The sequence below is a fragment of the Coregonus lavaretus genome, assembly GCF_964263955.1.
Source record: "Coregonus lavaretus genome assembly, chromosome: 3".
NCBI classification, from domain to species: Eukaryota; Metazoa; Chordata; class Actinopteri; order Salmoniformes; family Salmonidae; genus Coregonus; species Coregonus lavaretus.
Genome location: NC_139990.1, coordinates 55,316,138 through 55,337,364, shown reverse-complemented (window position 1 = coordinate 55,337,364; position 21,227 = coordinate 55,316,138). Strand labels below are relative to the sequence as shown.

General features: G+C 47.3%; 1 protein-coding gene across 1 annotated transcript in view; it reads left to right on the top strand.

Annotated features, from left to right (window-relative positions):
• Positions 1-411: 411 nt before the first annotated feature.
• LOC311114868 (kin of IRRE-like protein 1) overlaps positions 412-21,227 on the top strand; it is a gene marked incomplete at its 5' end in the record, with an annotated part of 43,822 nt that continues 23,006 nt past the window's right edge. The window contains one exon of the mRNA XM_084157244.1: positions 412-451. Coding sequence (XP_084013370.1) covers positions 412-451 — 40 coding nt within the window. The remainder of the gene's footprint in view (positions 452-21,227) is intronic.

Here is a 21,227-nt window from a genome sequence, read left to right as displayed (position 1 = left end):
AAGAGAGAATAGCCTTCTGGACACTACTGTGGACAAACGGACGGTGAGATGTACTTCATTCAAAAGCAGTCAGTAGCACCAACTTGAGAGGGAAGAGGAATACATCAATCGGACAGAGGATACATATACGCTGTCTTACTGAAAAAAGTTCCTAACTATTGAAAATATTTCCTAAATGACTGTTTGCAAAGTGTTCGGACAATACCAGTGCTTTGAGAAGCATACGATTTCAGAGACAGGGACGTCGCCCAGTAAGTTTGATTTACCCAAGCAGTGATATTGCTTTGCACGGCGGTGGAGGATAACTAGCAAGCCGCAGCCCTCACACCAGTCGCATTGACGGAACAATAGATTCCCGTCCCACACTTTCGGGGAAAACACAGCCGAACCGGCGACAGAAGACAAGAGAAAATGTTTCCGTTTTACCTTGTCCTTTGCCTAATGGGAACAGGTAAGAAAACCGTTATTGTCACTTTTTTTTGCTGGTTGTTTTTCTGCGTTATTGCTATAAACTCATGAGATGCTCCCTCCGCGTTCCGTTCAGGGCGCGCTGCGTCAAACTGTAGTCTAGTGGATGCGCTGTACTGACGGGGATGAGAGAGAGGAGATAATACTGCTGCTCTGCTTTTGCTCTGCGGGACTGTAGTTTTTCTAGGGATGTTGAGACAAAGTTCCGCTGCTGAAAGAGCTGACCCGGGGTACGGGTTGAATGACACTGCGCCGATCCTTACCAAAGCGCACATTGGCGAGGTGATGCGGTTTTTGTTGTTTTATACATTAGGCTATTTAGCTGGTGTAGGCTATGCGGGGTGGTTTTTCGCTGATCGTTTGTTTGGAAACAGTCCATCATGTTAGTGCATGTGTTCATTTGATAGGCAGACCTAAGGCTATAGACGATGCTGACAGACCAAAACTCGTGCAATACGGGCTTGTTGCCACTGAGGTCTGCGGTGACATCAAAAGTCGCCGTTGAAGCAAGTGGTGTGTGTGTGTGTGAGCGAAAGAGAGAGAGCAAGAGACAGATAGCGAGAGAAAGAGAAATAAAGAGATAAAGCAGAGAGATAAAAGAGAGGACGGAGAGAGAAAGAGTTTATAGCCGCTTCTAGATATTCGCACTAGGCTACCAGGCAAAGGATTGTAGCTTATGAGGCTGGCCGCGAGTGTCGCCGATCATAATTTCAAACGAGATGTGAGGGGGAAATATGGTGCTCCTTTCTGCTGAAACGAGCAACATGCAAAGCCTAGTAGAGATAAACTGGGAACACTCCCCTAATGCAGCCAAGCAGACCTTAAAATGCACCAAGGCTCGACCTCTCCACCCCGACACACTCCCTCCCCCTCTTTCGCCCCATACACCCCCTCTCTCACCCTATTTCATTTATTTTGAATGGGCTTCATATTTTAAGCACAGAGTGGAATTCAAATCAAATCAAATCAAATTTTATTGGTCACATGCGCCGAATACAACAGGTGCAGACATTACAGTGAAATGCTTACTTACAGCCCTTAACCAACAGTGCATTTATTTTAAACAAAAAAAGTAAGAATAAAACAACAACAAAAAAGTGTTGAGAAAAAAAAGAGCAGAAGTAAAAAATAAAGTGACAGTAGGGAGGCTATATATACAATAGAATAAAGTGACAGTAGGGAGGCTATATATACAGGGGGGTACCGTTGCATAGTCAATGTGCGGGGGCACCGGCTAGTTGAGGTAATATGTACATGTGGGTAGAGTTAAAGTGACTATGCATAAATACTTAACAGAGTAGCAGCAGCGTAAAAAGGATGGGGTGGGGGGGCAGTGCAAATAGTCCGGGTAGCCATGATTAGCTGTTCAGGAGTCTTATGGCTTGGGGGTAGAAGCTGTTGAGAAGTCTTTTGGACCTAGACTTGGCACTCCGGTACCGCTTGCCGTGCGGTAGCAGAGAGAACAGTCTATGACTAGGGTGACTGGAGTCTTTGACAATTTTGAGGGCCTTCCTCTGACACCGCCTGGTATAGAGGTCCTGGATGGCAGGGAGCTTTGCCCCAGTGATGTACTGGGCCGTACGCACTACCCTCTGTAGTGCCTTGCGGTCAGAGGCCAAGCAGTTGCCATACCAGGCGGTGATGCAACCAGTCAGGATGCTCTCGATGGTGCAGCTGTAGAATTTTTTGAGGATCTGAGGACCCATGCCAAATCTTTTTAGTCTCCTGAGGGGGAATAGGCTTTGTCGTGCCCTCTTCACGACTGTCTTGGTGTGTTTGGACCATGATAGTTCGTTGGTGATGTGGACACCAAGGAACTTGAATTGCATGGGGATTTAAGCGTGTGAGGAAACCACATTATGTTGTAAGACCACCGCAGCAAGCTCTCAATCTCTTTTTTAGCTTACCTTTTCAGAAGTTTGTATGCACTCACTAACTGTAAGTCGCTCTGGATAAGAGCGTCTGCTAAATTACTAAAAAATGTAAAACAAATGTTTAAAAAAAATAAACACATTTTTTTTAATCAAAGGCCACTGTGGGGGGAGGGGGGCATTAGGCTAATAATAATCTCATTCATATTCAAATGTTTACTAGCCTATTATGTAGTCTGTATTTGTCATTTATTAGACAACACTATTGTGTTATTATTCTATATGGAAAGTAACAATGTAGACTAACCTAGCCTACAAAGTTTAATCACCGACCTCACTCAGCCGAAAGTCTAGACCAAATAGCGTTCGATAGGTTTAAGAGGGGGGACAGCCAGGCTACCTGTCGTTGGAAGTGCATAAACAGCCATGGGGTTGGATTTGAGATGCACTTCTGCAATGACTTTTAAACACAAGTCTACAATTAATAATTTCATAGCCAAACGCAGCCAGGTGGAAAAGGCTGCACCACGACTAGGCTACACAGAAAAGGTAAATAATTAAATGATCTAGAAATAAAGCATATGTCTATTAAAGGCAGCCAACAGACCCCGGGCATTGCGCAATGATTTTTCTTTTATCTGTGCAACCGCGCGTTTGTGTTATTTTATCGTGAGGACTTCAGCCACCGGGGGCAATCGTCTGATGGGAGTCAACACTGGCGTGTCAGTCATTTGTGTAGTGGCCTATGCCAATTATACTTTACTATTACTGTCGCTGTACTTACAAGTCAATGCAATGTCTAATTAGTGTGCCTCTTGGGAAAGGAGGTTTCACATACTACAGTTCAAAACAGTGGGTCTTTCTTTTGATAGGCTACTAATCTTGGCTGTGTGTGTGTGTGTGTGTGTGTGTGTGTGTGTGTGCGTGTGTGTGTGTGTGTGTGTTATTATGTGCCAGAAAAGCAGTTGATGTGGTCTTTGAATGGTTAAGCAATATGCCTGATATAACAGAAGTAAATCCCATATAGAGCAAATAAAACCTTTAGGGTACTTTTTCCATAGAGAAATTGCAATTAACCTCAATATTACAGCACAGTAGGCAATATAGGCTATTGCGTTATTCTATAAAATAAGATAGTCCTTTATTAATCCCCCAGAGGGGAAATTTGATTGCACCATCCCAAAACATACATAATTATGCATGGCAGTAAACAGCAAAGGCCCCTATTGAGGTTCTAAGGGCCCTTTGATTGAGTGAGACCACTGTCATAGAACATTTATATTTTCATACCCAACTCCTCGTTGCTCTATTTTTATGCAAGTGTGTTGTTGTTTCCAGTTTCCACGCCTTTAAACAAACATTTCCTTAGTTTTGGTGTATTATTAACGCCTGCTTTGATTCGGCTCTAGATAAAGGCTTCAAATCCCCCGACCCCTCGGATTCAGAGGATCTTACTTCTTCCAATTAACATTGAGCATCCAGGAGTAAAGTAAAGCGCTTTCGGTCAACGCTTCAGTAAATTAATTAAAAACAAAATGTTTATTGGCAGTTAAGCCGTGTTTTCTTCCCACTGTCTTTGATAAACGAGAGTCGGTTATTGACACATGGGGAGGCCGTAATTAAATTTAAATGTTGAATCAGAATACACAACATCGTCACACTGACACCCACTCTCCTCTGGGAGGAGAAGAGAGAGGAGATGGGGATGGAACGCCTGCTGGAACAGGAACACAAGCACAAACAGATTTTTCCCTCCTAAAGAATTGTCAACGAGGGTTGGGAAATACAATATTCCCCTAACTATTGACTGTGAGGGGCACAAACAAACAACAGCAGAGTTCCAGGGTCCTAGTGGATCCATTCCTGATAAACAAACAACACAAATGGCAAACAAACTGCAATGTCTCATTTGTCATGATAGAGTAGTCATAGATACGCATGTTTTTCTCATCAGATCATCAAAGAGAGGGGAGGGGTAGAGGGGTCGGGGTGTAAGATGACACTAGCAGCAGAACAATTCCTTGACAAACAGACAGCAGCTGGATTGGGAGGGGCAGCAGCCAGCATGGTTCACAGGCTCCAACACACACACACAAACAAAAACACACACACACACACAGTCCCAGAAAACTTGGTTGTTCAATGCTTGTTCACCCATCCATATGTATGTCCTCTCTGTGGCCCTCCTCCTCCGCCACAGCAGCAGCAACGGCAGCATCTATCCATAATTTGCTTTCTCAGAATGTCCCTTGGCTTCCCACTGGAATTGGATTCCACCCTGCATCAGTATTCCGAGTAATCTTCAATGAGCTCTTTTTTGGAACCTTTAGCTTTGGTATGCTGAGTCTCATAGGGCCAAGTTCAAAGGCTGGGAGCTGAGATCATACGTTTCCCTCGCTTTTCCTCAAGTCCTGGCTGTCACCACACGTGTCTATACCCAGTGAGGCACCCTGAAAATGCATCACCATCACCATCCTCCTCTGAACTTGCCCAGTGAGGGTAATGTGTGAATGTGGGGCATCAGTAAGTCTAGCAGAACTCATCTACACACAAACAAACACAGCCTTCCACCATGGACATACTGTAAATACACAATGAGGCCTAGACAGGCGCCATCAGAGGAACAGATAGCTTTGCCTTGACCCCTCTACCCTCCTCCTCCCCCTTCCCCATTAGCAGAGATTTGTCCTGGATCTGAGCTGTGCGGCAGAAATATTTCTGAACGATTCAGTGGCAGTGTGGCTAGGGAGGTTTGTTTTAGGGGGACTGTGCATATTTCATGAACCTCCGCTGCTTTGAATTCTTGTGGAGGAGTCAGGCTTGGGCGGAGTGAGTGGGGGGACAGAGGAGTAGGGTTGTAGGGGGAGGGAGGAGGAGAGAGACGGGACTCAGAAGTGTAACTACCAGTGTGATGATCAAGTTGACACGTGGCGGGAAAACGCTGGGGAATACCATGGAGCATCATTACTTCTCTCCATCTTTCTCTCCTTTCCCCCGTATCTCTCTCCCTCATTTTCTATCTGTTGCTGTGGGCAAAAAAGGGATTGAGGAGAAAGTAAAATGAGAGAGAATGAGTTGGAAGGCAGAGAGGGAGAAGAGAAGCCAAGTTGAGGATGAGTGTCAGACCGGGGGTACACTGTCACAATAGCGCTGACACAGCAGAATCCATCTTGTGCAGAAGTCTGTTGCATTATTTAGGAGACGTACCCATGGCAAAGATATGGATGAGTTTGGCCTACTTTGATTCCCACACTAGGAGTGCTCTCTGCAATGGACCCATGGCTCAAACTGGTGGAGATTTGATTTCCAGACAGTCCTCATAGACTATGGAAAGGAATATGATTCAGGGGAGGGGGCACAAATCAAACTTTAAAGGTCATTTTTGTTTATGGCATAAGAGCTCTTAAGATTTGTTTTGGTTTGAGTGAAATTGTAGACACTTAGTCGTGAGTCACTCTGCAAGAGTTATTCCCCCCAGACCAGTACACTCAGAAAAACAACAATTCATATCCATTCCCCACCACATCTTAACCTTTTGTAGAGAGCCCTCCTTTCCCTGCACTTTCACTTTCCCACCAGTAACTCAGAACTAACTCATCTGAAGGTACTAACAGACAAACCGACTGACAGTCATACAGACAGACAGCCATATAGCCATACAGACAGACAAACAGACAGACAGTGATACAGACAGACAGACAACCATACAGCCATACAGACAGACAAACAGACAGACAGTGATACAGCCATACAGACAGACAACCATACAGTCATACAGCCAGCCATACAGACAGTCATACAGACAGCCATACAGATAGACAAACAGACAGACAGTGATACAGCCATACAGACAGACAACCATACAGACAGACAGTCATACAGATATGCAGACAGTCATACTGACAGACAGCCATACAGACAGACAGACAGACAGTCATACAGATATACAGATATACAGACAGACAGTGATACAGACATACAGACAGACAGACAGTCATACAGTCATACAGGGGTGCAGATGGGAGAAGCTATAACAATGGGTTACTATGTCTTCCAGCCCCAAGACATGGTCACGCTCACTGGCATTGTCTTCTTTCTCGGACCTCGCCTCCTTGACAAACAACACAATGGCCCCTGAGGTCTTCCTCACTCATCTTTGGCCCCCAATCCCCCCAACCCCCATCCCCTCAACAACCTTGCTGTGTACAGAGGCAGAAATTGGAGGGAGAAAAGAAACAATGGGGGTTCATAAAACAAGCTCTGTCTCGCTAATCAGCTTTGCCATGCGGGTAAACAGAGATAAAGAACTTGGTATTGTGTCCAGGGGCCTTGTTATCAGCTGTTAGCTACTTCACTGGACGTGGTTGATGGCACGGCTCAACACAACAGGGAGGGCCTTGTGTTGTGTGGGCAGCCAGGCAAGATATGCTGGAGCTGTACTACTAGCTGGGGCACTTGGCCACTTCCATCCCTGTCTTTGTCTCTCTCTCGCTTCCTCTCTCTTCTCTCTATTTTCTCCCCCTCTTTTCATCCTCTCTCTCCCTCTCTCTCTCTCTCTCTCTGCTCTCTCTCTTTCTCTCCCTCTCTCTCTCTGCTCTCTCTGTTCTCTCTCTTTCTCTAACTCTCTCTCTCTGCTCTCTCTCTCTCTTTCTCTAACTCTCACTCTCTCTTTCTCTAACTCTCACTCTCTCTCTCACTGCTCTCTCCCTCCCTTCCTTCTCTCCTTGTCTCTGTCTTTGCACGTCCTTGCATATGTTTCCCTCCAGGGCAGAGGAAGATCCTGGCAGGAAGTGACTCATAAAGACAGGGACAATGGAGGGGCTGTGTCAGCTTCCTCTTCCCACTAACTGATCCATCCACACACACATGCCGCCCGGCCCCTCAGTCTCTCAGCCCAGGGCCCCTACCAGTCCTACAACAGCCACACTACCATCCACTGCCAGCATATTAGTGGGCTCTATTATCACCTACTGATTAGAATACATTAGGGAGAGAGCAGAGGCTGTTTACTCTCTGTATTCTCCTCCTCCAAACAGTGGTAGAGCGAGAGGGAACCCTGGGTTAATTCTTTGCAAATCATTAAAACAGAGCCCAGAGGGAGAGAGTAGAGCAGTAGCACAGCCACTGTGTTTAAACAGTAGCCAGCCAGCTATTTTAGGGAAAATAACAGGATTGCAAGTGTCACATCTTTCTGGAGAGATGTATCACAATTTGGGAAGACCTCCAACCCAAGAAACCCAGAGAGCATAGAGAGAGCTCCGACATACTAGACCAAACATTCGTCTTTATTTTCCAATCAATTCCTGCCCTCCAAGACAATAATTTCCTATCTCCTGCAGAGACACAGAAACGAACAGCAAATTGAAATGTATCTCCCATGTTGCAGCTATATCTGGGTTATGTTATCTTCACTAGCCGTGTTCCTTAACCTTCTATTAAACATTGTCCTGTTGGGGGTGGATTCTGGCAGCTGGAAAGGGACAAAGGGGGAAAAACCCATTTGGTTATGAATCCTGTGAGAAGCTATTTCATTGTCTATCTATATATTTTCGACTTATTTATCAGTTTCTATTCCCAACTTCGATCCATTCTTGAGATGCGGTCTGATTTTCAGTGGCTCCTCTTGAGCAGAGGGACGTTAATATGATGTGGCCATTGTGTGTTATTTTGGAGGGTTGTTGTGTGTGCACATCCATAAGTGACTCATGAGGAGCTTAACAAAGCAACGCCCTAAACTATGTGTTGCTCATAGTACACACACACATACACACACACACTAAGACACAGGGTCAAGGGCATGCACTGGGGCAGAGGATGATGAGCTGAGATGAGTGTTTCCCATCTTTGGGGCTATGTGCCCTTTATGGAGCGGTTAGTCAAAGCCCGACTGTCTAATTAATGACGCTCTATCTCTCAGGATGTCATGTCCCAACTCAACCCAACCAGGGGGAAAGGAATGCACTCAAGGAAACAAGCGATGGCCTGGCTGGGCTGGGTGGACATTATAGAGACCAGAGGGTTGAGTCGTGCAGGGAGGGACAACTCCCATGCTCCCCTGGGCTTCAGGTCCCCTCCTTCCCCGCTCTCTGTGTCCTTCTTTCTCTGTCTTTCTTTCTCCTCCTCAAACAAAGAGCTCCATCTTCCTGCTTCCTGACAGTTTAAACTTACAGGAATGTGAGGGCAAATATTGTGAAAGTGACTCAACCGTTAACCAAAATACTGGGCTCGGCGGTCGGGAAAGGAAACCGCTTCTGAAACTCACTTTCTCCTCCTTCTCTCAGTGAGAAAGGCAGGTCTCTCTGCCTCTCTGGGTTGTTTTGCGAGGCAGACAGCTGGGTGAAGGGTTGGCAGAAAGTGTAGCAACCTTTTTTCTTCTCTCACTTCTCCAGCCGGGAATTTAGAGCAAGGCTTTGAAACTCTCCGTGGAAGGCCGGGAGGAAAGCCAGCCAATTTGCTATCAACTGAGGGGTGTCAGTCAAAGCTCATCGATCAGGGTTTTAACTGCGGCTCCCTCAATGTCCAAACATGGTAATTGTATCGAGCCGTGTTGGAGATGTGAGGCGCGGTGAGGGGTGGGGCGACAGCCGGGGGCGGCGGAAGGTTTGGGGAATAGGGGTCAGTGTCAGTAGGTGGGTAGGTGTGTTTCCAACTTCAGTGGTGAGGAAAAGCAGGAGCTTCACACAGAGAGAGGCATTGGAGATACTCTGGACAGGGGGTTTGGAGGAGATGTTTGTCTGAGCAGAGAGACAGAGAAAGAGAGAGAGCTGTGCCTCAGCCAGTGGAGGAGGGAGGGGAGAGAGAGAGAGACACAGAGAGGGAGAGAGAGAACGAGGGGGGGGGGGGGGTCGGAAGGATTTACTGCCAGCAGCATAGCATTAAAGGTAATGGATATGCTTGTATTGGTGTAAAGCGAACCCTGTGTTTTTTTTCTCCCAGCACAGGGTAGCTAAAAGAATAACAAAGATGTACCTGAAGTGAGAATCCGGGGAGGAAGAATTGAAAGGGTTTATTTCAATGCCTCTAGGCGAAACATTAGAACCTGAGGTATCCCTTTGCCAGTTAGATGGACTTAAGACACAGAATGTTTTTTGAAGAGGGGGTTTTGTGTGTCTGTGTGTGTGTGTGTGTGTGTGTGTGTGTGTGTGTGTGTGTGTGGGTGGGTGAGGTAAGGGCCGATGAGGTGTTGGAGAGGTGAATCCGATCCCCCTTCCAAAACCATCTCAGTTTATGAGGTAGTGCTAAATAATCAATGGGCCGGGGCCTTTCCTGATCCCAACAACATTCCAGTAGAATTCCTAGCAGGGTTAGGGTCTGGAGCGCTAAGTGCTTCCCAAGCTGACAGGGGCGAACCCTATACCTCTCTACACCCCTGCACCCCCGCCAGGAGACAGCAGCAGTCCCTCCTAGGGTTGCACAATTCCGGGAACTTTCAATAAATTCCCTGGTTTTCCCAAAGTCCTGGTTGGAGGATTCCGGATTTGCTGCTTATTTCCTTCTGATTCTGGGAAAACGCCAACCGGGATTTCAGGAAAACCAGTTAATTTATTGAAAGCAACCCTAGTCCCTCCATTGTTCCAGCACATTGCACCCATCCGACGGAGGCATCCCAGCGCTCATCAGATCCCCGGGGAGGGGGGGGGGGGGGGGGGGGGGCGTGGAGCATGACGGAGAGAGGGGGGGAGAAAGAGGAGGAGGAGTGGGAGGAACTGATTGGGACCTCCTGCTACAGGATGATGGCTGTTTGCTTTTGAAAGTCCCAAGCGTTTGCTTGGCAGCCATGGTGCATGGAATGCTCTAGAGGATAGGGGAGGGGGAGGGGGGGGGGGTAGTCAGTAGAGACAACAGCAGGGATAGAGGGAGTAAGGGAGAAGGAGAGATAGAAAGGGAGGAAAGAGAGAAAGGAAAAGAGAGAAAGAGTGTTACAGACACACACACAATAGGGAGGACATTGCCTAATATGATGTCAGTGTGAATACAGTGTCAGACTATGACAGATGATATAGCCTGCTATTGATAGGATAGTTGGGATGGAGGGAGGGAAGGAGAGAGTATAGATACTGCAGGTTTTCAGGGAGTTTCCAAACAGAGACAGATAGAGCAGGAGAGAATATTGGAGGAGAGAGGAGCGGATGGAGGGAGGGAGAGGGGGATGAGACGTAGAGTTCCAGGCTGCATCCATCATGTGGTTTGGTGCAGGAGCCATTTCTACCCATTGTTCTCAATAATTTGTTATCTCAGGGCTCTGCTAGGGGGGGGGGGGGGGGGGGGGGGCAGCCATTTGTTTATGCGCTAATTACATAAGTGAGACAGCATAATTAAACATATAGATAAACAGACAAAGGCAGAGGAGAGAGATAGATGGGCACAGGGAGATAGATACAGAGGTGCAGATGAAATGAGATGCGTAGATGACGGAAATGTCCCTCTCTGTTTTAACGTTCAAGGCTGCAAAGGAGGAGGAGGAGGAGGGGTGCGGTATCTGGATGGGGGTGAGGGGGGTATCGGTATAAAGTAAAGGAATCAGAGAAAGATGGAACGATAAAGGATGAGAGAGAAAAGGAGAGAAAAGCTGTCTTCACAGCCTGCACTGAGGTGCAGCCCGATGCTGCCTGAAAAGTCACCCCATTTGATGCAGAGAGGTGGGGAGAGAGGGAGAGGAGGAGGGAAGGTGATAGAGAGGTAGAGAGAGAGTGGGGGGAGATGAGGAATGAGAGAGAGAGGGAGAGGGATAGATTCCCACTGAGAAGCAGAAGAGAGAGAGGGGAGAGGGAGAGAGAGAGGGGAGAGGGAGAGGGAGAGGGGAGAGAGAGAGGGGAGAGGGAGAGAGGGGAGAGAGAGAGGGAGAGAGGGGAGAGAGGGAAACAGAGAGTGAGAGATCATCTCACCTCCAGATCAAAGGCAGTGTCTGGTCCCTGGAAGTGCCTGTTTGTTTTCAGTTGTTTGGGAGGGTCTCCAACCTCCATGTGTGAGGCCACAGGGCCCTGCTCCTGTCTCTGTCAGACACAGCCCTGACACACACACAACCCTGACATACACACAAACACACTGTTTTATCGCTGTTTCATACACCTCAAACACAGCTACCTCCCAAACCATCACTAAGAAGACACAGCACACACACCTTGGCACTGCTATACACACACCCCAACACCACTTTACACACACCCTGGTTTGTGAGTGTGTGAGGTTGAGGAGTTGGGGAACATGTGGAGCAGTAAGCTGCAGACAGACAACAGAAGAGCGGCCAGTCCTCACTCTGTTCTTCAGCTTACTCAATGGAGAGATATCTGGAGTGAGATGATTACAGGTTACTGTCTGAAACTACAGCCCAAGACAAATCAGTCTGGGGAAGATAATTTGTGATTTGTGAAATACCTGCAGCCCCTGTTATACTTTCAGGTCCGGATAAGAAATCTAATTGGGAGTTGTTGAGAAAAAAAAAATCTATTGGTTCTACAGACAGATTAGTCTTCTCTTTTCAGCAGTAGGCATTTGCTTTCCAAACTGTACATTTTTCCAGTGAAAAACACAAACCGATAGCTGCAACCAACTATAGAAATATAATCAAAAAATGGCAGTTCCCATTCAAGTCAGGACTGGCATCCATTGCTAGTGTCACGATCGTAAAAAGGAGTAGACCAATGCGCAGCGTGGAATGCGAACATACTTTATTATATTCACCACACGAACAAAAACAACAAAACGATACGTGAAGTCCTTGGTAACAAACACAAACCAACACGGAACAAGATCCCACAATACACTGTGCCAAACAGGCTGCCTAAGTATGGTTCCCAATCAGAGACAACAAGCAACAGCTGATTCTCGTTGCCTCTGATTGAGAACCACCCCGGCCAACATAGATACACATGAACTAGATCCTAACATAGAAACACAAACACATAGAATCTACACACCCTGGCTCAACATATAAGAGTCCCAGAGCCAGGGCGTGACAGTACCCCCCCCCAAAGGCGCGGACTGCGACCGCGCCAAACATAAACCGAACAGGGGAGGGCCGGGTGGGCATTCCTCCTCGGAGGCGGATCCGGCTCCGGGCGTGACCACCACCCTCTAATAACCCCCCCGTAGTGCCCCTGGTCTGGTCTGGCCCCGCTGGCTGGAGCTGGACTGGACATCGGTGGAGCGGATTGCTTAGGCTCCGGTGTGGAGCAGCTGACCGGTACCTGACCAGGCACGGGTGAACCGGGCACGGGCTGTGCCGGACTGACGACACGCACCCCAGGCTTGGTGCGTGAAGCAGGAATGGGCCGGACCGGGCTGACGACGCGCACCCCTGGCTTGGTGCGGGGAGCAGGAACGGGCCGGACCGGGTTGACGATGCGCACCACAGGCTTGGTGCGGGGAGCAGGAATGGGCCGGACCGGGCTGACGACGCGCACCCCTGGCTTGGTGCGGGGAGCAGGAACGGGCCGGACCGGGCTGACGATGCGCAGCACAGGCTTGGTGCGGGGAGCAGGAATGGGCCGGACCGCACTGGGAACACACACCACTGCCCTTATACGGGGATCAGGAACGGGCCGGACTGGCAACACACTTCAGTACCTCTCGCCGTGCCTCTACACTTTCCCTCCCTCTAATCACTAATGGCTCCCGTAACCCGGTGGCCTTCTCTCCTCGTCCACAAACTCGCCCCTTATCTGCCTCCAGCAGCCCCGTCGTCCATGCCATGTGCCCCCCCCTAAAAATGCATTGGGGTTGCCTCTCGCCTGTCCGACGACGACACTGTTGGCGCCGTACCTCCTCTCTCGCCAAGGCTTTAACCTTTGCCCATGGTCCTCTGACCTCGAACATGTCCTCCCAGGACCACCATTGGCCCACCTGGGCCATCGCCAACTTCTCCATCTCCTTACCCGGCGTTAGCTCCGAAACACGCTGCTTGGTCCAGTATTGGTGGGATCTTCTGTCACGATCGTCAAAAGGAGTAGACCAATGCGCAGCGTGGAATGCGAACATACTTTATTATATTCACCACACGAACAAAAACGATACGTGAAGTCCTTGGTAACAAACCAACACGGAACAAGATCCCACAATACACTGTGCCAAACAGGCTGCCTAAGTATGGTTCCCAATCAGAGACAACAAGCAACAGCTGATTCTCGTTGCCTCTGATTGAGAACCACCCCGGCCAACATAGATACACATGAACTAGATCCTAACATAGAAACACAAACACATAGAATCTACACACCCTGGCTCAACATATAAGAGTCCCAGAGCCAGGGCGTGACAGCTAGTGTACCCATGAGTTTAACAGTCAAATGGACAGGGTAAGAGGTTACAACACCATTCAATGGATTATACAGTGGGGGAAAAAAGTATTTAGTCAGCCACCAATTGTGCAAGTTCTCCCACTTAAAAAGATGAGAGAGGCCTGTAATTTTCATCATGGGTACACATCAACTATGACAGACAAAATGAGATTTTCTTTCTCCAGAAAATCACATTGTAGGATTTTTAATGAATTTATTTGCAAATTATGGTGGAAAATAAGTATTTGGTCACCTACAAACAAGCAAGATTTCTGTCTCTCACTCTGTCCTCCACTCGTTACCTGTATTAATGGCACCTGTTTGAACTTGTTATCAGTATAAAAGACACCTGTCCACAACCTCAAACAGTCACACTACAAACTCCACTATGGCCAAGACCAAAGAGCTGTCAAAGTCCACCAGGCTGGGAAGACTGAATCTGCAATAGGTAAGCAGCTTGGTTTGAAGAAATCAACTGTGGGAGCAATTATTAGGAAATGGAAGACATACAAGACCACTGATAATCTCCCTCGATCTGGGGCTCCACGCAAGATCTCACCCCGTGGGGTCAAATGATCACAAGAACGGTGAGCAAAAATCCCAGAACCACACGGGGGGGACCTAGTGAATGACCTGCAGAGTGCAGGGACTCAAATCCTGCAGTGCCAGACGTGTCCCCCTGCTTAAGCCAGTACATGTCCAGGCCCGTCTGAAGTTTGCTAGAGTGCATTTGGATGATCCAGAAGAGGATTGGGAGAATGTCATATGGTCAGATGAAACCAAAATATAACTTTTTTGGTAAAAACTCAACTCGTCGTGTTTGGAGGACAAAGAATGCTGAGTTGCATCCAAAGAACACCATACCTACTGTGAAGCATGGGGGTGGAAACATCATGCTTTGGGGCTGTTTTTCTGCAAAGGGACCAGGACGACTGATCCGTGTAAAGGAAAGAAATGAATGGGGCCATGTATCGTGAGATTTTGAGTGAAAACCTCCTTCCATCAGCAAGGGCATTGAAGATGAAACGTGGCTGGGTCTTTCAGCATGACAATGATCCCAAACACACCGCCCGGGCAACGAAGAGTGGCTTCGTAAGAAGCATTTCATGGTCCTGGAGTGGCCTAGCCAGTCTCCAGATCTCAACCCCATAGAAAATCTTTGGAGGGAGTTGAAAGTCTGTGTTGCCCAGCGACAGCCCCAAAACATCACTGCTCTAGAGGAGATCTGCATGGAGGAATGGGCCAAAATACCAGCAACAGTGTGTGAAAACCTTGTGAAGACTTACAGAAAACGTTTGACCTGTGTCATTGCCAACAAAGGGTATGTAACAAAGTATTGAGAAACGTTTGTTATTGACCAAATACTTCTTTTCCACCATAATTTGCAAATAAATTCATTAAAAATCCTACAATGTGATTTTCTGGATTTTTTTCTCATTTTGTCTGCTATAGTTGACGTGTACCTATGATGAAAATTACAGGCCTCTCTCATCTTTTTAAGTGGGAGAACTTGCACAATCGGTGGCTGACTAAATACTTTTTTTCCCCACTATATGTCTATGGCCACAACGCAACAAGCTGTATATTTGACATGCATGCTGCCCAAACTGCAGCCTTCTCGACTGTAGGCATACCAGTAACTGCCAAAATAAAGGAAACACTTGAGTAAATGAGGGATACAAAGTATATGTTATGGTGTGGGGTGCATTTTCCTGGCATAGAGAGGTCCACATATAGAATCTATGCCAAGGCACATTAAATCTGTTCTGGCAGCTCGTGGTGGCCCAACACCCTTTTAAGACACTTTATGTTGGCGTTTCCTTTATTTTGGCAGATACCTGTATGTGCTTGTGATAAAACTTAATCCACAGTTATGTTTTATAAACTATTGATCCTCTGTAGCTAAATTATGCTCTCTGGTGTATTTTGAACATTGAGAGTGGGCTCCTGTGTTTTTTTTTTGGGGGGTATATATTTCCTTTATTATTATTTGTTATAAATTATTTGTTGCCTCTTGGGCCCCCCCACGGGCCTGGGCCCAGGGGCTTCAGCCCCGGTAAACCCCTGCATTAACCGGCCCTGTGTACTTTAAAAGCATGTATGCTGAGCGACAGATGGAGTTATTGAGAGACTGACAGTATTTCTGGTGTTATTTGAGAACTATTGAGTCATTGCACCAAGCCATCACAGTTGTTTATCTTTTAACACAGTGGTAGTGCTGGCAGTTTGGTGTTGCTCATAGTGCACTAGATAGACGTAAAGTGGTAATATCCTTGGGGTTCTGAAAAGCCTGTGTCCAGTCACGACTCCAGTGTGTGTGTGTATGAGAGATGGTTTCTGCATGGGTGTGTTGTGTGTGTGAGTGAGCGCGTGCGCCCGAGCGCATGCTCCGTTCTCCGTTCTCTGCGTGGGTGTGTCCAGGAGTGTCACCCGCTCTTTCAGAGCTCTGGCGCAGGGGAGAAAGATAAATGGGACATTCATGGAACCACTCAATCACAGGCTACTTTAAAAAAAGCTGACCATAGAATGTGGGGCAATCAGTCCTACTCCGAGGTCCATTCAGTCTGCATTCAGCCTGAGCTGGAGGAGGGAACTCTGGGTCCTTCACACTCTGGATTAGCCATTCACTGCTCCATAGACTATGGCCTAACTGCCTTACACTGCCTAACTGACTGAGCACTCCTTTAGAAAGACCATAGGGGCTGGAGAGAGTGAACTCTCTATTAAAAAAGAGTTCTGATTGTTATTGGAGGTCTTTAAAAGCCAGTTAGAGTTGGGCTCCTTTGTCTTGCACATCCGGGAGTTTGAATGGTGACTATGTTGTGTGAAGGTTTTGTTTGGTGTGTGTTTTTGTGTTTTGTTCGGTTTAGTTAACAGAGGATAGGTTTTTGAAGTGGTGCATGGTTTTCTTAGGTGAGAACAGGAATGAATGGTGGGGGGATCTATGGTTCTTCAGTTGTGCCATAGAAGCTTGACGGTTGTTTTAATGGTGTGAAAATGAACGGTGGCCATGTCAATTCCACCTTTACCTCTGGGGTCGAATCAGAACTGTGGCTTCTGATTCATTTCCCGCAGCTTTGATTAGAAAGGCACGGTGGTCTAGAAAAGCCTTTTCACACTTACGGCCGGGGGTACGGAAGAGGAAGCTGCCATTTTGTGTGAAACATGAACTGTGTTGGCCAACACCACAAAGGTACTAACACAACACTTGGGTCAAAATGTTCCCTCTCTCCTCTCCATATAACCAACCACTCTTCTTTTCTCTAATTTCTTCTCTCTCCCTCCCTTTTGGGTAATGTGTTAACGAGCAACAGCTTCTCCGAATACCCATAACATTAGTGTGTGTATTTGTGTGTGTGTACTTATGAGTGTGTGTGTGTTTTCACACCAATTAATGAATCGCTTTGTGAGGCTGCTGAGGTGACGATGGCTTGTCTCTTGTCGGGGCGCGGGCGGGTGTGTTTCTTCTCCTGTTCTCTCTCCTGTGTCAGACCGTGTGTGTGCCTGTGATGGCAGGGTCCTCTCTGACACTTTACATTAATTAGCCCTCTCTGTAATTAGCGCCGGGGGATGAGGGGGGACGAGTGGGAACGTGAGAGACCTGAACACAAGCCTAATCAGAGGGGCCAATGGGTTTGACTCGCCTCAACGTCAGCGAGAAAGTTCACACATATGTAGAATTCCTGGCTAGACTCGGACAGACTGCTTTTTCACACTCAAATTAGAGGGATGAGGATTGGGAACATTTGACTCTTGAGAGGAAAAAATAAGACCTTTAACTTTCTCCTGACTTGTTTTTGAGTTTGGTGACCATTAATATAAAACCAGACTCTCTCTCTCGCTCTCTCTCCTCTCTCTTATTCCTCTCTCTTTCCTGTCCTCCTCCACACTGGCACTGGTAGCCCTTCCTCCTGGGGCACTGCAGAACAATTATTTTGCTCTCCTCCCTCTCTCCCTCCCTCTCACTCCAGATAATTCAATCTGTCCAATATCAAATAATCTTCCCCAATTTTTCAGCCCATTTTAACCTTATCGCTCAAACAGCCGCCTCTAGGGGATGAGTCTCGTTCCACCTTGTTAAAAGAGAAGGGGAGAGAAAGGGGGATGACAAATAGCTCACTGAGGAGTGCTTTGAGAACCTTCTGTTTGCCATTCTCACAGGCAATATGTGAAAGAGCAGGCAAAGAGATTGAGAGAGAGAGAGATGGGGAGAGAACCAGAGAGGAAAAAGAGAGGATAGAGGGAGGAAGGGATGGAGAGAGGGAGGGAGAAAATATTAGAGGAAGGGTGGGGATGAGTGTATGCTAGGTGATGAAAGTAAAGTTGGCCTGGTGTTACCACTCAAAGTGCCTCTATTCTAACTTGTGTCCCACATCACTTTATAACATGCCCCTCTGCAAGCTCTCCCCCAGCTCATAATTAGAATCCAATAAGGTGGCCTCCTGTTGGTCTTTGTTCCCCCATAGTGTTTACCCTGTCCTCCGGCTCTGCTCGCTGCCTAATCTATCGAAGAGCTGAATGTCAATAGGTCAGGGACAAGAGGAGGGGCAGAGCCAAAGAAGAGGGAGGGAGGGAGGGAGGGAGGGAGGGAGGGAGGGAGGGAGGGAGGGAGGGAGGGAGGGAGGTGGAGTGAAGGGTTAATTTTTCCTTCTCTCAATATTTTTCTCCACCATTCCATTCTTTGGGTTGTTTTCCCTCTCTCCGGTTCTCTCACTCTCCCTTCCTCCTCTTTTCTTCTTACTTCTAATCTGTCTGCTTGATTGTTCTAAGCTGCTTTCAGCCGGCCCCTGGGAGAGCTGGGGGTTTGGAGTCTGTTTTAATTCAGATTTAAAAGAAGCCTTCCTCAAGAAGGGAGATGTAAGCGCAGGCCAGGCTGAGGAGAGTGAAGGAGTGGAGGTGGGACAGATTGCATGGCGGTGGTGGAATAGAATGGGAGGCAGAGAGGCGGCTTCAGCAAACACTAGAAGTCACGGAAATAGAAAAATATATGATATGCCACACAATCTCTCTCTGTCCCAATCTCCTCTCTCTACGCACTCGCAGGCATTGGGGTGGTTTAAGCCAAGCGGCACAATCTATATACGGTAGATTGATCTCAACTTCCTGTGATTCATACCATATCCTGTGGCGACGATATGGCCAGCTGAGAGGGTTATCTCCACGCTCTGTCTAATGATCGATAATCTCCCCGAATGGCTTTAAGAGCCTGCAACGCTCCACTAGTTTATCAGGGCCCCAAACCAGGGGCCATAGACAGATGAGCTGTGAACTGCATAAAAAAATAAAAAATAAGTATTTGCAGAGAGAGGAGAGAGATAGCCGTTTAGCATAACTGCGCTAGCTAAAACTTTTTGGCTGCTGTGTGGAGTGGACAGTCATGGTGTGGGTAGATAGTATATCAATTTTCCTGCTTGATGGGGTTATACTTGGGTGGCATTGTGACCGTTGCGGACACCCTGGACGTCCTTGTTAGACACTTCATTTAAAGGCCTTATTGCACTGAGACACAGTGAGATTCTCCCAATATAAGTCTGGACAATAAAGATACTGGCACCGCCGCCAAGACTCTATCCATTACTGTAGCCAGGCAGATAGGCGAGCTGCAGAGTAACGTGTGTGTGAGTGTGTGTGTGTGTGTGTCTCTCTCTCTATTTCTCTTTGTGTGTGTGTTTTCTCTGTTTGCATCTCTGTGTGTTTGAGTGTATCTCTTCCTTTGTGTCTCTTCCTTTGTGTGTGTGTGTGTGTGTTTGAGTGGTGAAACAGTCACACATCTGTCCTTCAACTAACAAACCCCCCAAATAATAAACCCCACTCCAGAAAAATGGAGTGACACAATGAAGTGGTTAAGTTTATCAAGACACCAGCTTTGCTCAGGCAGGCAAGGTGTTAAGGGCCAGCCAGAGGTCAAGGGCCCAGCCCACAGCATTCTTCAGCTAGGCACATCCCAGCACACCACACAGTCAGGGACCATATGTCCAGGTCCCCCAGTCAATGGGCCAGCCCAGCCAGCAGGACAAATAACTATTCACACCCACTGAGCTCTGAGGAAATCTGCAATTCCACGCTGCCGTTAGGCCAGAAAACAGCACCAGTCAGTCAACACCAGGGATACACCGAGTTAGAGATAATAATAATAATAATAATAATAATATGCCATTTAGCAGACGCTTTTATCCAAAGCGACTTACAGTCATGCGTGCATACATTTTTGTGTATGGGTGGTCCCGGGGATCAAACCCACTACCTTGGCATTACAAGCGCCGTGCTCTACCAGCTGAGCTACGAGAGGGGGGAAAGAGGGAGAGAGGGGGAATGAATGAGAGGGAGGGGGAGAAAGAGAGATAAAGGGTAAGAGAGAGAGAGAGAGATAAAGGGTAAGAGAGAGAGAGAGAGAGAGAGAGAGAGAAGGACCTTTACCAGGCATAACAGGCAGGCAGGCTGAGGATGATGGCCTGTGCTGTGGCCCCATCTCTCTGTTCTTCCACAGCAGCCTTCTCTCCAGAGGGCCCTTAGAGACCCCCCCCCCCCCCCCCCCCCCTGCAGCCCCCACGCTCTCTCTCTCTCTCTCTCTCTCTCTCTCTCTCTCTCTCTCTCTCTCTCTCTCTCTCTCTCTCTCTCTCTCTCTCTCTGTGTCTCTCTTTCTCTCTCTCTCTCTCTCTCTCTCTCTCTCAATTCAATTCAAAGGGCTTTATTGGCATGGGAAACATATGTTTACATTGCCGAAGGAAGTGAAATAGATAACAAACAAAAGTGAAATAAACAATAAAAAATGAACAGTAAACATTACACTCACAAAAGTTGAAAAGGAATAGAGACATTCCAAATGTCATATTATGGCTATATACAGTGTTGTAATGATGTGCAAATAGTTAAATTACAAAAGAGAAAACAAATAAACATAAATATGGGTTATATTTACAATGGTGTTTGTTCTTCACTGGTTGCCATTTTCTTGTGGCAACAGGTCACATATCTTGCTGCTGTGATGGCACACTGTGGTATTTCACCCAATAGATACGTGAGTTTATCAAAATTGCCTTCGTTTTTGAATTCTTTGTGGGTCTGTGTAATCTGAGGGAAATATGTGTCTCTAATATGGTCATACATTTGGCAGGAGGTTTCTCTCTCTCTCTCTCTCTCTCTCTCTCTCTGTCTCTCTCTCTCTCCCTCTCTCTCTCTCTCTCTCGCTCTCTCTCTCTCTCTCTCTCTCTCTCTCTCTCTCTCTCTCTCTCTCTCTCTCTCTCTCTCTCTCTCTGCCTCTGTCACTCACAACTCTGTTAATAAGGCCAGCAATAAATGCCAGGTAGGATACCAAGCCGGGATGAAAGCTACTTCTCTTGTGTTCAAGCTTTGAGGATATGTTTTCCTGGAGTAAGAAGGGAGGAGGTTGGGGTGGGAGTAGGGTGGAGAAGGATAGGCTTTATAGAATTATGTTGCATTTTAATGGCCCACAGTAAACCAATCCCATCATAAAATAATATTTTGTGTGTCATATCCTGTTGTGTGTGGGTGCACTATGGGACATTTGCCAGTCCCCCCATCACTGAGTAAAGTGTAGAGGGGAAGAAGGGGGTGAAGGGGGATCCTGAGGGGGGAATAGATCACACATATT